Below are 15782 nucleotides of genomic sequence, written 5' to 3' on the forward strand. Positions count from 1 at the left end.
ATTTTCAGAAAGCCTTTGACAAGTTCCCTCACCAAAGGCTCTTAAGCAAAGTAAGCTGTCATGGGATAAGAGGGAAGATCCTCTCATGGAGTGGTAACTGGTAAAAGATAGGAAACAAAGGGTAGGAATAGTCAGTTTTCAGAATAGAGAAAGGTAAATAGTAGTTTCCTTTAGGGGTCTGTATTGGGACCAGTCCTATTCACCATATTCATAAATGATCTGGGAAAAGGGGTAAACAGGGAGGTGGCAAAATCTATAGATGATACAAAACTTCTCAAAATAGTTAAGTTCCCCAGCAGGCTGCAAAGAGCTACAACAGTATCTCACAAAACTGCGTGAATGGGCAACAACATGGCAGATTAAATTAAATGTTGATAAATGCAAAGTAATGCACATTGGAAAACATAATCCCAACTATACATATAAAATGATGGGGTCTAAATTAGCTGTTGCTACTCAAGGACAAGATCTTGGCGTCATTGTGGATAGTTCTCTGAAAACATCCACTCAGTGCGCAGTGGCAGTCAAAAAAGCAAACAATGTTGGGAATCATTAAGAAAGGGATAGATAAGACACAAAATATCATATTGCCCCTATATAAATCTGGAGTACGCCCGCATCTTGAATACTGTGTGAAGATGTGGTTGCCCATCTCAAAAAAGATATATTGGAAAAAGTTCAGAAAAGGGCAACAAAAATTATTAGGGGAATGGAATGGCTTCCCTAGGAGGAGAGATTAATAAAATGGGGGCTTTTCAGCTTGGAATAGAGACAACTAAGGGGAGATATGACTGAGGTCTATAAAATCATGATTGGTGTGAAGAATGTGAATAAGGAAGTGTTATTTACTCATAACACAAGAACTAGGGGTCACCAGAAGAAATTAATAGGCGGCAGGTTTAAAACAAAAGGAAGTATTTCTTCATACAACACCGGGTCAGTCTGTGGAACTCTTTGCCACAGGATGTTGTGAAGGCCAAGAGTGTAATAGGGTTCAAAAAGGAACTAGATAAGTTCATGGAGGATAGGTCCATCAATGGCTATTAGCCAGAGATGGTGTCCCTAGCCTCTGTTTGCCAGAAGCTGGGCATAGGCTCCAGCGGATGGATCACTTGATGATTACTTGTTCTGTTCATTCCCTCTGGGGCACCTGGCATTGGCCACTGCCGGTAGATAGGATACTGGGCTAGATGGACCTTTGGTCTGACCCAGTATGGCCATTCTTATGTCTCAGGGGAGGCTCTGGCAGTGCGACATGCCATGCCATCTGTGTGTTTCAGGCAGGAGGGTTTTCAGGAGATTTAACTTGCAGAGCTGTTAACAGTGGCTCGGATTTCGCTCTTTGCTTGGTAGTTTGGATTGTGTCAATACACAAAGTCAAGAAGGGGGAGTAGTATGAAGCATGGCCACCAGGAGAGCTGGAAGTGGATCTAGAAGCTGCTGTAGACACCTCCAGGAACAAAGTGTGGGGGTGGTGATGGGGGAATTCTCTCCCATCCCCAGAAAACGTGGTAGGGCTGTGGGATACCTAATACTTGGTGGATGGTTCCACAGACTGAGTGGAAATGCTGGTCCTAGAATCCAAATCTCTGGGCTCAGCGTCCTGTGCCCTATTACAACAGACCATTCTGCCTCCCTTGGGAGCAGCCCCCACACTACAGTGGGGCTTGGCTGTAGTTCTGCCTCTAGCTGACCAAGTTACTTTAGTGGCCAAATGCTGCCTAATAACTGTCTTCAGCACCAGCCCCCTCGCTGTCCCTCTGTACGTAGGATGGTCTCTAGAGGGAAGGTGTGCCTCTCCCTTCTAACCTGCACCTTCACGCCAGCTGTCCCCCTCTTCCATGTGTGTATTGCCTTAGTAGGTAGTGCTATCACATCAGAGTCGGCCTCTGTGTTGGAGAGCCCCAGCATAAAGCCCCTGTTGCTGCCTCTGTGAAAAGCAACATGCTGAGGTCCTGTAAGCACCCCATGGAGCAACTTGGGTGTAAATGACCACTAGTGGAGCTGTGTAAAACCCAAAGAGCTGCGGCTGCCCCCTCCATCTGGTGTTCATCCAACTTGCTGTCACTGATTATGGGACTGGCTTCTTTATTTGTATTGTAGTGCCTAGGAGCCCAGCCAGGGAGCAGGCCCCCATTGTGCTAGGGGCTGTACATACTGAATGAAAAGACAACCCCTGTCCTAAAAAGCTTACAATGCACATTTATTTTAATGTGAGTTTATTACACTGGTAAGGTGACGGCCTCTCTCGGAGAACACGCTGTGGGTAAAAAGGGGGCTGGGGCCTCTGTGCTAGGTTGTTCTGAAGTTTCCCTCTGTCCCCCTGGACTTCCTAAGCCCTGAGTAAACTTAGAGCAGTCCAATAACCCTGACTGATTTGGCTTGCTACTAAACTAAGAGCCAGGCATGATAGCAGGGGCTCTGTAGTAGAAATGCCATCTTTCACTGAACTCCCAAAAGCAAGGCCCTGAACCCATCTTGGAAAATCTTATTAAAAATTAGAGACATTAGCACACATGACCTTGGCCTTAATTCTGCCAGGCTACTGTCCACTGATACACTGCTCTAGCCCGCTCCAGAGATGACTGAAGTGACCCTTGTGGAGCTGGTTTAGAGGAAAATTGGATCCTGCAGAAATATTCAGGGTTGGGGGTTAAATTGTATGGAACTCATTAACCTGTATGCAAATGATTCTTAGCTGTTCATATACGTGAATTAGTTTTGACCTGCAGTTACTATGTGCAGGTCTTTCTGTACATATGAAAATAGCTTACATTGACGTTATGCTGCTCCTAGCAATTTATCTGCTTTAATTATATTTATTTGCCTCTCTGCTGAAGCCTGGGAGAAGGTCAGCATCAGGTGATTCCAATTCATAGATTCCAAGGGCAGAAGGGACAATTGTGATCTTCTAGTCTCACCTTCTCTATGACATAGGCGATAGAACTTCCCCACAATAATTCCTAGATCAGATCTTGAAGAAAAACATCCAATCTTGATTTGAAATCTGCCAGTGATGACTGGCAGATTTCATCCATCACGACTCTTGATAAGTTGCTTCTGTAGTTAATTACTCTATGTTAAAAATCGACACCTTATTTCCAATATGAATTTATCTAGCTTCAGCTTCCAGCCAGTGGCTCATGTTCTTCCTTTCTCTGGTAGACTGAGGAACCCATTATTAAATATTTATTAAGTATTTGTGTGTGCTGATGGGTAAGGAGGGGGAGCAGTGTGGATTCCAGCATCGGTCTAGGACAGTCGTTCTCAAACTTATTTCATCGTGCCCCCGTCTTTGTGTCTATAGTAGTTTACACACATACCCCCGCCTCTTGCCACATAAGTACATATACTGATTTTACAAAAATCAACATGCAACTCTCCCTAGATATTAAAAACAGTAAGGCGTTGATTTAAACAGCGCCAACAATCCATTGTAATAAGACCAAAAGCCCCAAACTGATTGTGGTTGCTGCTTACAATTAAATGTGCACAAAGGGATTAACGCATGGAAGGCACCGACTTTATATAATGGTATGTAAGCTCAACCAAACTCCATCATGCTGCACGGTGCCAGCTGGGGACCTGATATCTCTGGAGGAACCAGGTTTGCTAGTTATTCAATGCTGTGGGTAAAATGTGGGCAGTACGTTTTTTCCCCCTTAAACTTCTCCACCCCCTCTTCCTCCCAATACATTCCCCATCCCCATCCCCATCCCATCCCCAGTTTGAGAACGTCTGGTCTAGGAGTTTCGTGCTGTTAGGACCATCGCCCTGGATACCATATGGAGGTTTGTGGTATCAGAACGAGACAGACACATCTCTGCTGTGGTTGGCTGACTTTGTAACATTGTAGCCCACCTTGACCTTGAAACTGAGCAAGGCCTCACTTCTGAACGCCTCAACATAGGTTCTAATTGTGGTTGATCCCCACAGAGCAATGGCGACCGGAAGTAGAGGGTAGCTCCCACAGAGCAATGGCGACCGGAAGTATAGTAGAGGGTAGCCCCCACAGAGCAATGGCAGCCGGAAGTAGGATAGACGTTTATCCCCACAGAGCAATGGCAGCCGGAAGCAGGGTAGAGGCTTAGCCCTACAGAGCAATGGCTGTCCCAAGGAAACCATAGAGACGGGTCTAGAGGAGGCGTCGCGTACCATAGAGTCGCTCTGTGTCCGACCCAGAGCGCCTCCCCGGCCCGCTCATTGACTCGCCTCCAAGATGGCGCAGCAGGTGAACATCACGGAGCTGACGCTGCCGCAGCTCGAGGTGCTGAAGAACCAGCTGGACCAGGTCAGCGACCCCCCCCCAGCCCCGTCTGAGATGCCCCCCCACCCCCGAGAGACCCCCGCGACCCTCGCCCAGCCCTGTCCGAGGGGCCCCGCCCCCCCGAGAGACCCCCCCGCAACCCCCCCAATCCTCTCTAAGGGGCCCCGCCCCCCCGGAGAGACCCCCTGCCCCGAGCCTGGGGAGCCCCATCCCATCCCATGCCTCTGTCCTGCCCCCATAGTGATGCCGGTTCCACCCCGCCCCCATGGGCGCTGGGCTGTGCTCTTCCCCCAGGAAGTGGAGTTCCTCTCCTCCTCCATCGCCCAGCTCAAGGTGGTGCAGACCAAGTACGTGGAAGCCAAGGACTGTCTGAATGTGCTCAACAAAAGCAATGAAGGTCAGTGCAGACCCCCTCCCTGCGCCCCTTCCCACCCTGTTCCCCCCAGGCCAGTCTGGGGATGGTGCAGTCGCAGAGGGCCCCCCTTGGCGTTTGCATGCGGTTGTTAAACCCCCCGAGCTGCTCGTGTCCTCTAGCTTTGTGCATGTGGCGTGGCTCTAGGCCACCTGGAATGGCCTCCCTCTTCCCATGGACCAGGTCCTGAGGGGAGGGAGTTTTCACTAGTGGTTAGAGCAAACCACTGGGAACCAGGACTCCTTGATCCTGGCTCTGCCACTGACTTGCTGCGTGGCCTTGAGCAGGCCACAGGCCTGGTTGGTGCCTCAGTTTCCTTACAGGGCGTGTGTGTGTGTGTGTGTAATTAATTCAAGAGCTCTGAGATCTGGATGAAAGATGCTATGGAGGGACCAAGCGGCCAAGCGTTACTATTAACCTGACCCAACTGTGTAAAGCCTCTGAATGCTGATGAGCACCCCATAGCAGCTTTGGCACACACCCCCCCCCCCGCTGTTTGGAGAGCGGCCTCCCCCCCCCCCCCCCCCCGTACTGTGCAGTAGGGGGTAATGTCTGGGTAATAACAGGTATTTGTTTCTGTCTCCAGGGAAGGAGCTGCTAGTCCCGCTAACCAGCTCTGTATCCTTTAGCCACCACCTCAGAGATGCTGCCGACATCGTGCTCTGGCTCCTTGCTACCCTGGCGTTTTGAGTCTCACCCCAACGGGGAACGTAATCCTGCGGGCCCCAGGATGCAGTCTGCTCTGCCTTTGATGCAGCTGGCAGCTAGCAGGCTAGTGTTGAACATTTTCCAGTCAGGGAACTGGAGGCTGGGAACAGTCACAGGGACCCTTTACGTCACTAGTCTAAATCCTGCCTGGATTGACGGTGACCGAAGCTGCTCCCATTGGACGGCTGTTCCAGTGACCTCTCTGTTAAATGATCTGTGCTGTTCCATGTGGCCTGCCGTCCACATCCCAAACCCACACCCCAGCTGGCCCGTTAGCCCCCTCCTTGCCAGAGGGGCCAAGAACCAAGGAGGCTGGTAGAGCATGAGCTCCCCAATAACTCCGTGGTAGGGCTGAGGCTTGTTGGCCAAGATGTACCAGGGGCACTTGCCCTGCTACTGCTTGGGTTGTGCCTGCTCTGGGAATGAACAGGGGCTTCTAGTTCCATGCTCAGACCCGGCTGCCTCCTCTGCCAGTTTCCAGCGATACCAAGAGCCTTGCAATATCCCTGTATCTCTCTGCAACCTCCTCCCATTAATCCTGGCTTGGATTTCTCCTCTGGCCAAGCATCACCTAGGGGCTTTGGGACTGATCTGATCTTATGATTCCTGTTGAAATTGGTTCTAGTCGTTCCCATGGGGCCTGCACAGTTCATATCTAGCAACATGGTCCAGTGGTCAGGGCACTGGCCTGTGACCTGGGTTCTATTCCCAGCTGTAGCACTGACCTGTTGTGTGACCGTGCGTGAGCCACTTCCTTTCTCTGCACCTGTTTCCCATCCCATCTTCTCTGTCTCGTCTGTTTGGACCGTGAGCTCTCCAGGACAGAGACTCACTCTCTCTCTGCATGTTTGTGCAGCACCCAGTTCAGCGGGGCCCTGAGTTTGGTCAACCCTTCAACCTGCCACCACAATATAATCTAGTAAAACATTGTATTAAACTGAAGCTGTAGGCGAATTGCACTCTCAGATCTGCCCGTGCTCAAAGGAGCTCTGTTGCTTTATAGCAGCTCAGGATCTGGCCCCTTGCAGGAGGTGTAGAGCTAAGATGCTTTGCCCAGGACCTATCACCGTAACCTTGTTGCTGTCTTATGGTTCCCCTGCTGGTCCTGTGTTTTCCCTTGACCTCCCTGGCAGATGTATGTCCCCGGGAAGCTCTCCGACGTTGGCCACGTGCTGGTAGATGTGGGGACAGGCTACTACGTAGAAAAGGTAGGAGGCACTCGTGAGCCAAGCCACCGTGAGAGCGGCATTAGACTTGGTGTGTTCCAGGGAGCGGCAGGATGTGCTTTACCTGCACATAAAATGACTTAGAGCCATCTCTTCCCCACCCCAACCTCTGTACAAAACGCACTCACTCCTTGAGCACAGAATTCCTGCTGTACACCCAGCAGGCTCTGCCCTGGGAGTGGAGGGATGTGTCTGACAGCAGGCTAGGTAAATGGCCAGTGAGGTTAGTGCACTGCAATTCTCTGCTCGGGGATTGGGTTGCATTCCCTTAGCCAGACCTCCGTGGTCTACGCTGCAGGTGGATCTTGCAAGCTAAGCAGGTGGGTTCTTCTATGAGAAACCTTCAAAACCCAAGCAAGTATTGCAGGCAGCGGTGGTGCACTCTTCCCCTTGAGGCAGTGCCTCAGCCTGCCATCTGTCAGGGCAGCTGTAAAACCAACCTGCTGACCATTAACACTCTAGTGACCCTTTCCCCAAGTGTCAGGGGGTCAGCCCTGGCCAAAGATGCATGGTTATGTACGGTCTCCTCTTGCTGCTTCAGTCGGAGACAGTGCCATCAATTTCTATCCTGTTTTGTGGGCGTTGTGATGCGCGGTTGGACAGCTGTCATGTTCCGCCTCAGAGGTGGCTGCATTTCAGAAGCAGATGAGGTGATATATAGATACACCTACAAGTAAGGCATGCTGCGAGGCTTCATTACTTAGTGCTGTGAGGTTCTCTGATGAAAGGTGCCGTAGAAAGGCTAAGCATGTTACTGCCTGAGCAGCCAAATCTTGGAGCTATTCAAGTGTTTACCCTCTGTCCTGTGCATTGCTTCCTTGTCACTGAACTTTAGGCAGGGGGTGAGCCCCTCCCCAGGTGCCCACCTCTCCTTAGGGTGGGCATATCATGCCACCTTTCCTCTTGCAGACAGCAGACAATGCCCGCGATTTCTTCAAAAGGAAGATCGACTTCCTGACCAAACAGATGGAGAAAATTCAGCCGGCATTGCAGGAAAAACATGCCATGAAACAAGGTAGGGACGTGCTGGCCTTTCTCTTGCAGGCCTGGTTCTGGGGCGGTGCCCACCGCTGGCACCCGCCTATTCTTAACAGCTAGAACAGCCCCAGGCCAACTCCCTTCACTGTGAGCGTGTTCTCTCCCTTGCAGCCGTGATGGAAATGATGAGCCAGAAGATCCAGCAGCTCACGGCCATGGGGGCTTCACAGGCTGCAGCCACGAAGGCGTAGCCGTTGGCATCAGTCCCCCGGGCCCCGCACGCTGTGGCTTGACTGAGGCATTTCGTTCTGTTACGAGCAGAGTCTTAAAATCACCGAGGAAGCAGCTGGGGCCGAACCCCTCCCAGCCGGCGGGAGGCATCTGCTCTTTGTGCTGGTGGCTGTTACGTGCGCGCCGTGTCTTAAATGCAAACCTGGGGGAAACTCTTCCCCTTTTGTATGTGGCAGGTGAGATCAATGTGCAAGATAAATTAAAGCAGTGCTGAATGGTACGGGGCCGCCTCTGGTGAGAGCTACACTGGAAGTTGTTGCCAGCTGATGTGTGGGGTGGATCTGTCTGTCTAAAGGTTCTGTCCATCACCCTACTCTGAGCCCCTTCCACATAATAGCAAAGGCCCTACTGGAATGGTGGCTCTGGCTGCAGAAGGGGAGGGTGGCAGGGGATGCAGCATGGGTGGGGGAGGGTTGCCTCTTCAGGGAGACCTAGTCTCTAAGTGGCAGGCCTGGGCTGGAGCCCTCCAGGGAAACAAGGTGGTTCTCCTCTGAGATGTAATAGGGCAGGAGCCAGCTAGTGTGGAGATCAGGGCATCTGGTGAGCACCCCAGACCCAAGGCAAGTCACTGGTACCTACCAGCACCCCTACCCCCTGGCTGGATTTCAAGCTGTGGGTGCATCTCTTGTCAGATACATGTTCCTTCTGGTCCCACCTCCCAGCTTCCTCTCCAGCCACTCAGCGCTACAAGCAGGGACCCAGTTTCCTGCTAGGGGGAGGAGGAAGGGCTATGAGACAGCAGGGGCCAGGCCTTGAAGTGATGGGTTTTTGATGGGCTGGATGTGCTGTGGTTGGGGGTGGGGTAATACTGGCCAGGCTTCAAGCTGCATGTAGACCTTGAGCAGAGGGTTGCTATAGCGATTAAACCCAAGCTGGAAGCAGGCATCTGGTCAGCATCTTCTGCCACTGGCTCTTTCCCTCCAGCTGCTCAGAGGGGGGGAGAGTTCCCTCCCACTTTGTCCCCAGCTGCTGAGAGGCAGGAAGGGAGATTGGGTCACCTCTGTTGCCCCCAGAGGAGAGTGTGTCCCCCAATCCCTTGGGTAACTAACAATCTCCGCCTCCATTTGTGCACAGCTCCTCTCTCCATCAGGTCAAAGGGATTCACACGGAACACCTTCCCAACCTAAAATAATGCACCTGGCTCTAGCTTAAAGCCACCTGCTGCCAGGGCTGGAGAAAGGGGGTGAACAGAGCTAGAGGGGCCAACCCTCTGGTCAGCCCAGCTGGACAGAGACACACCAGCTCAGGGTTCCCGCTGAGTTTCAGTCCCAAAATCGACGGCCCTCCTAGCTGAAACCGAGGATTTATTTTCACAAAGCTGCCGCTGGTTTCTATTCCCCTTGGCAGCAGCAGCCTGTCTGAAACTCCTGCAGGAGTTGGGGGCTACTGGCCTCCTGAAAGCCAGGCCCCGAGGTCTTAACCCCATTCAGCAAGAGACAGCTCATGCCACGTCACCCAGAGGGGGAAAACGCCCTGCCCCCTTCTGCCAGTCATGCCCTAGACCTCCAGGAGTTGGAGAGAAGTGACTTGCAGTGGGGGATCCTGGGGCCTGTGTTTCACCAGGTGCTGAGTGTCCAGGATCTTTAAGGGTGGGGGGGGGGGGGGGGAGGAGGTGTCATCTTGAGTTGGACACTGCTCACTTATGAAAACCTCAGGCAAAGGGAAACAGCTCTTCCTATCACCTGTACACACTGGGAGCAGGCGCTGGTGGGATCCCTCAGGGGACTCCCTGCCAGCCAGGTGCCTTGCAGTAGGTCACCAAGGGGGCTTTCCCAGGCCCGAGGGAACAGACAAGCTGGGGGGTTGGTTCTGAGCTTCTGTTCTGCTTCACTCTCACTTCCATTGCCGATTCCTTCTTTCAGTCTCCAACCGGCCCACACCCACGGAAGGGTAAGTCCTGTCCCATGCTAGCCGACTGGGGCAGGTCCCCAGAAAGCTGCCAGCTAGGAGGGAGGGGGACAAGAGGCTCTTAGAAGGGACAAAGAACCTTTGATTAATTCATGTGATTTCCTCCCACCCCCATTATCCGTATTAGCCCAATACCTAGGGCCCCCCCACTCAGAGCAGGACCCCAAATACGGAACCACGGTGCCATTTCCTTCCCAACGAGCTCGAGCCACACAGAATCTACACCCCCAAAACAGCAGAATTTTATTCTACACCCGAGGCACCTCCTCATCCGCAATCCAGCTTTTAACGTCATTCCCCAGGAGAGGATGCCCTCCCCTACACCTAGATGCTGGCTTCCCTAGGATGGGCGGTTGCCTTGTTGAGTATTATGGCTTCTACCTTAAACATCCCCCCACCCCACCCCTGGTCCCCGCCCCCCACCTTATGTACATCTGAAGCTCTGTCCCCTGTGAGTCTTTTGAGGTCTGCTTTCCAAGGGTTTGACCACAGCGTTGATAGAGTGGACGGCCATGGGCAACCCGCACCAATCTAGTGGATGGCCATGTGACGCCATAGACAGCCACGTGACTTGCCAACGCTAAGTGCTCATTGAGATCATGGAAGGTCACATGACGGGCCACGGGCATGCTCAACATCCGTCGATACGGTGGAGGGCCCCGCTCAGCACACATCAATACCATGGACAGCCACGTTTGGCGATGCTGGGGCTGGTCACATGACAGGCATAGCCATGCTTTGCAGGCAGCAACGCTGCGGCCAGCCACGTGCCGAACCCCACTGAGTGCATCTTGATGCCGTACATGGTCACGTGACAGGCACGGCCCCGCTCCGCATCCATCGCTCAGCGCACGAAAAGGGGCTTGTGGACCCTCTTGTGCCGGTTGAGTGTGGCGCTCTTGGCAAAGCTCTCGCCGCATTCCACGCAGATGTAGGGCTCGTGCCCATGGGCTTCGGCCCGGTGGCGCTCCAGCTCGGCGCTCTCACGGAAGGTCTGGCCGCACTCGGGGCAGGCCTGGCTCTGACGGGCAGCGTGGAGCCGCTGGTGCTTGAGGAGGTTGGTGCTCTGGGTGAAGCCGCGGCCGCACTCGGTGCAGCGGTGGGGGCGGGCGCCTGAGTGGGTACGCTGGTGCTTGATGAGGTTTTTGCTCTGGGTGAAGCTCTTGCCGCACTCCCCACACTGGTAGGGCTTCTCGCCGGTGTGGATGCGCTGGTGCTGGATGAGGTTGGAGCTCCAGCTGAAGCTCTTGCCGCAGTCGCCGCAGCGGTAGGGCTTCTCGCCGGTGTGGGTGCGCCGGTGCTGCACCAGGTGCGAGTTCTGGCTGAAGCTTTTGCCGCACTCGCTGCAGGTGCTGGGCCGCTCGCCGGTGTGAGTCCGCTGGTGCCGCAGCAGCTTCGACCAGTGGCTGAAGCTCTTGCCGCACTCGTTACAGATGAAGGGCCGTTGCCGGCCGGTAGCACCGCGGTGCCGCACCACCATCCCCCCCTCTTCCTCCTGCCCGCCAGCCAACTCCACCAACTCGCTGCCATAGTCAGGGGGCGGTCCTGCCGGGCTCTCCGGCCCCCGGGCTTTGCCGCTGTTCCCGTCGGCTCTCTGGGAAGCCTTCTTCTTGGGCTTCTTGGCCAGCGGGCTATGAGGGATGACGGTCTGGATGATCTCGTGCTGAAGCTCCTCCTCGCTCTCACTCACGATGCCGTCGTCAGCTGGAAAGCAAAGGGGAACCGGGGTTGGCACAAACGCACAGCCCTGGGGCTCCGTCTGGAAGCCAGGGCTGAGCACTGCAGAGCAGCCCAAGGGGTCAGAGGTCCTGTTGCCATTAAAATTCACAGCAACCGGGTATTTGGATTCTCCAGGCAGCTTCCAAAGTCTCCCCCATAGTCCTCAGGGTGGGAGAGACGGCAGTTCTCATTTCAAACCCCGCCCCTCCCAGGAGAGGCCCCAAGCTTCCCCTCAGCCCCACTCCCTCATGAGCTAGGCTGAGGTGACAAGAGTGACCCACAGACCCCATGAGAAGTTGATGGGGAAGCCTTTGGCTGGAGGTGTATTTACAGCCCAGGACCTAGGAGACATGGGAGCCTTCCCTTTTCACCCCACCCACCCTGTTCCAGGACACTGTATGGAAGAGAATGGGCCTGGGGGGGAGAGGGGGGGAAGAAGCCCAGCTGCCTTGTGCCCTGGAGCACACAGGGACCCCCTCCTCAGCCAGCGGCACAGCCAAACCCCCACCCATAGCAGGTGGGATGGGGCACTCACCAGAGAGAGGGATCTGCACAAAGCGATGCCAAGCTTTGCCACATGCAGGGAGGACAGGAGGAGGAGAGATCCCAAGGGGAGGGCACGGAGGGAGGGGGCTAGGACACCCTTTGGACGCTAGCAGTTTAATGGAGGAATTAAAGCCACCCAAGGGATCTGGGGTTCACCCTGAAGGTGGCTCCTTGGGGCAGCCACCCTGCACTCAGTAACCCCCAGGCACCCTCTTCCCTTCAAATTAAAGCCACTTGGTAAGTGAAACAGCAGGTCACTCTGAGGGGAGGGGCCTCTCAGGAGTCTCACTGAATTGGCAGGGAGCCATGAGTGACACCTGCATCCATGTGGGAAGAACGGCCCAGTGGTCAGGCCACTAGCCTAGGACTTGGCAGACCCAGGGGGTTCGAGTCCTTGCTCTGCCACAGCCTTCCTGTGTGGTGACCCTGGGCCTCAGTTCCCCCTCTGAACAATGGAGATGCCCAGCCCTGCCTCAGAGGGATGTGTGAGGATAACTCCAGTGACAACTGGAAGGTGCTTAGATACAATGCGAATGGGGCCAGACAAGTATCATCCATAACACGAGGAGCGCTAGGCTAGGACAGATGGAACTAAGAGTCCTCTTCACCCTTTGGGTCTCTGCTCCCTCCACCCACACTTCACCGATCGGTGGCTCCTGGCTTCGCGTCCGTCCTCACCTATGTAGACTCGTCTAACGATATCAGGGTCATCAGAGTCATGGAGCTCCACCACGCACGGCTCTTCTTGCTCCATTTGGGGGAGGGAAGGAGAAGTGAGGAGTCAGGAATCCTGCTAATGGGAGAGAGAAGAGAACACAGCCCATTAACTCTCTGCCTCACAGCAGCGTCACCCTACAGAGCCCGTTCCCCACACATGCAGCCATTGAATCTGACACGAGATGGGTTAAGCAGTAAGGCCAGGAGGGACCACTGATCTCACAGCCTGATCTCCTACAGAGCACAGGCCAGAGAAACTCAGCTAGCGAGTCCTGCCCTGAGCCCGACCAGCAGGTGAGTTAGAGGACATCTGAGTCTCGATTTAGAGAGACCAACTGATGGAGACACCACCATCCCTGATGAAACTCATCCAGGAGCTCACTACCCTCCCATATTGAAAATCTGCATCCTATTTCGACTTTGCCTTGCAGCCATCAGCTTGCTGTGAATGGGAGGTGGGCACTGACCAGCTGAGGCACTTCTTAGCCATCAGGTTTCCTGGAAAAATCTGGCCCTAAGTGACTTTGCCCAAGGTCAGTGGCAAAGCAGGGAACTGAGCCCAGATCTCCAGAGTGCCAGGCTCCCTTAGAAGGGCTATGATTGAACCCCAGTGCAAATCCAGCTCTTCCAAGAGCTTCTCCTGAGAGCTCAGGTTAATGCTTCATAGAACTGCTTCAGCAGAAGTCTAGGAAACATCCAGCCCTTCGGGAAGGAGCCCAGGCAAAGCGTATCACACGGGCTAGTGAGACACAGACTAACTAACCGCACCGTGGGCTAGCTCAGCTCCCGTTTAGGCACCATCATTTTCAGAGCCCAGGAACACCCTTGGAAAACCCAGCCTCACTTTTGGGTGCCGAGCCTCCGAAAACCCAGCCCTGTGTGCCTAGTTCCCAGTGCTGCACCATCCCTGTTCTAAGACGCAGGCATTGCTAGCCACAGGTAGAGCACCACCGCCCAAGCAATCGAGGTGCCAAGGCTGCAATTGCTCCCCAGAGCTGCCTAGGGGATTCAGACACCCCAATTGCCATTTGTTTTAGCCCAGCCTGACACTCCCCTTCGGGCCCTGCCAGGGTTCCTCTAACAGGCATGTGCTGTAAAGGGCACATGGACATCTCCGCACCGTTACCTGCACTCCGAGATGTGTGGGTCGGGGTTTCCTATGCAGGCAGCACCTTGGCAATCCAAAGGCTATTTTCCCAGCTTGCCCCTGCAGCCCCCCTCTCTCTGCACAGTGTTGCTGTGGCTGGATGCACTTGAAGACCTAATGGAGAAAGCAAAGCAAGTAAGAACTCTTATTATTACCTGGTCATCGGCAGTACAGCAGCTTACATCCTTATCACACCCCTCTGGGGTAGGGAAGCATTAGTCTCATTGCAACTGTGGCATAGGAAGATAATACTTAGCTCTTATATAGCTCAATGCGCTTTGCAAACGAGGTCACACTGTCCTTAGCCCCATTTTACAGATGGGAAAACTGAGGCATGTAGCAGCTAAGTGACTGGCTTGAGGGGGGTCAGACAGGAAGTCTGTGGCAGAGCAAGGCACTGAACCCCGATCTCTGGAGACCCAAGCTAGTACGCTAGCCACGCTTCCTCTCTTAGTCATCTACATGAGGTGAGTCAGGAGGGACTGCACTGAAGTCTCTAGAGATACAACAGCAGAAAACTGGGGGGAGAATCCAGCCCAGACTTTTCACTCCCTGCTCCTAAGAACTGAAGTCAACATCTTCCACAAAGCAGCTACTGCTTTTGAGGGGCCTCGGTCTTTGGGAGTCCAGCTCTTTCCAGGGGGTAGGAGAATATTCTGACATGAGGCTTTTTTAGTAAGGTTAGATCTAGTCACTTCTGTTTGGAACATAAGACTGGAAGGAACCTCCTGAGTCACACAGGCCAGTCCCTTGATACGGCAGGCAGCCCAGTCATACAATCCTGTTCATAAATGTATCACGCTCCAGCTTTAAGCTAGTTAAGGTGTTAGCCTCCTGCTAGGAGTCATGGAGGGGCAATTCCAGAACCTCCCTCCTCTGACGGTTAGAAACCTTCTTTGGATCTCCAGTCAGAAGTTATTCCTGGCTAGTTTCTCCCCATTTGTTGTTGTACCAACACAAGTTGTCTTTTAAACTGAAGATTCAACCTGAAAAAAAAAGAAAATCCCACTAACGTACGGCCATTCTTATGTTCTAATGCATCCGGGGAGAGGGAGGGGGGACAAAATAATCCGAAACACAGTCTCTAGGGCAGGGACCATCCTTGTTTGTACAGTGCCTAGTGCAATGCGGTCCTGATTTGTGACTACAGCTCCTAGGTTCTACTGCGATACCAATATTAAGTTCTTACAAGGGAAGTGGTATGTGGGGGTGGATCAGTCCTTCAGGAAATGGGGCCTGTTTTCAGAGCTTTTAAAAAAAATTATTAAAAAAGTAGAAAAAATTCTTACAGAGTCACAATTTTTGTTTTAAACAGAACTAATGCTTTAGTTTTCTGTTGTTCTGGTTTGCACTGCTGGCATGCCCAGAGAGCCCTCCTCCCCAACTGAGATCACATCTCCCTATGCTCCGCCGGCCTGTCCTTTGTACTGTAAGGGAATGCCTCAAGGCTGAAATATACCTGTTCCTGGCAGCTTCATGGTTACAATTTCAGCTGGGAGGTGGCGGGGACAATCCTGGTAAAGAGCAATGTCACTTGGGACAGATCTCCTGGGTTTGAGGGAGGAAAGGAGCCTGGTTTTTAGAGACTGTGAAACCAAAGGCTCACCCGGAGTGTTGCAATTGCTGACAGTTGTGCACCCAACGGAACAATTTCTTCCCCTCCGGTAACTGATGGCAAAGTTCGTAAAGGAGAACAGAGCGGCAGTGAATCACCGCCTGGCAGGCAGGTCCCAGCTGACGTTAGCCACCCACTGCTCTCAAACTCAGGGCACGGGGGCCACGAGTCCCATCGGTGCTCAGGGGGCAGGCTGGGGAGCGGGCCAGGCAGCCATGGATCACACCCACCCCCGGATCACTCTTCCC

The 15782-nt window shown here is 53.4% G+C and overlaps 2 protein-coding genes across 2 annotated transcripts in view; one reads left to right on the forward strand and one right to left on the reverse strand.

Moving 5' to 3' along the window:
* Positions 1–4158: 4158 nt before the first annotated feature.
* On the forward strand, positions 4159–8126 carry PFDN5 (prefoldin subunit 5). The gene is made up of 6 exons (XM_034792162.1): positions 4159–4291; positions 4562–4664; positions 5266–5297; positions 6521–6595; positions 7523–7628; positions 7763–8126. Exons 1-6 carry the CDS (start codon positions 4220–4222, stop codon positions 7840–7842), a joined length of 468 nt encoding a protein of 155 aa, XP_034648053.1. The 5' UTR covers positions 4159–4219; the 3' UTR covers positions 7843–8126.
* A 1884-nt stretch (positions 8127–10010) lies between these two features.
* The window catches only part of LOC117888608 (zinc finger protein 501-like), a 34340-nt gene continuing 28568 nt past the window's right edge, over positions 10011–15782 (reverse strand). Inside the window, exon 5 of the mRNA XM_034792163.1 lies at positions 10011–11233. Coding sequence (XP_034648054.1) covers positions 10635–11233 — 599 coding nt within the window. The 3' untranslated portion in view covers positions 10011–10634. The remainder of the gene's footprint in view (positions 11234–15782) is intronic.

Source organism: Trachemys scripta, chromosome 16 (assembly GCF_013100865.1).
Source record: "Trachemys scripta elegans isolate TJP31775 chromosome 16, CAS_Tse_1.0, whole genome shotgun sequence".
Taxonomy (NCBI): Eukaryota; Metazoa; Chordata; order Testudines; family Emydidae; genus Trachemys; species Trachemys scripta.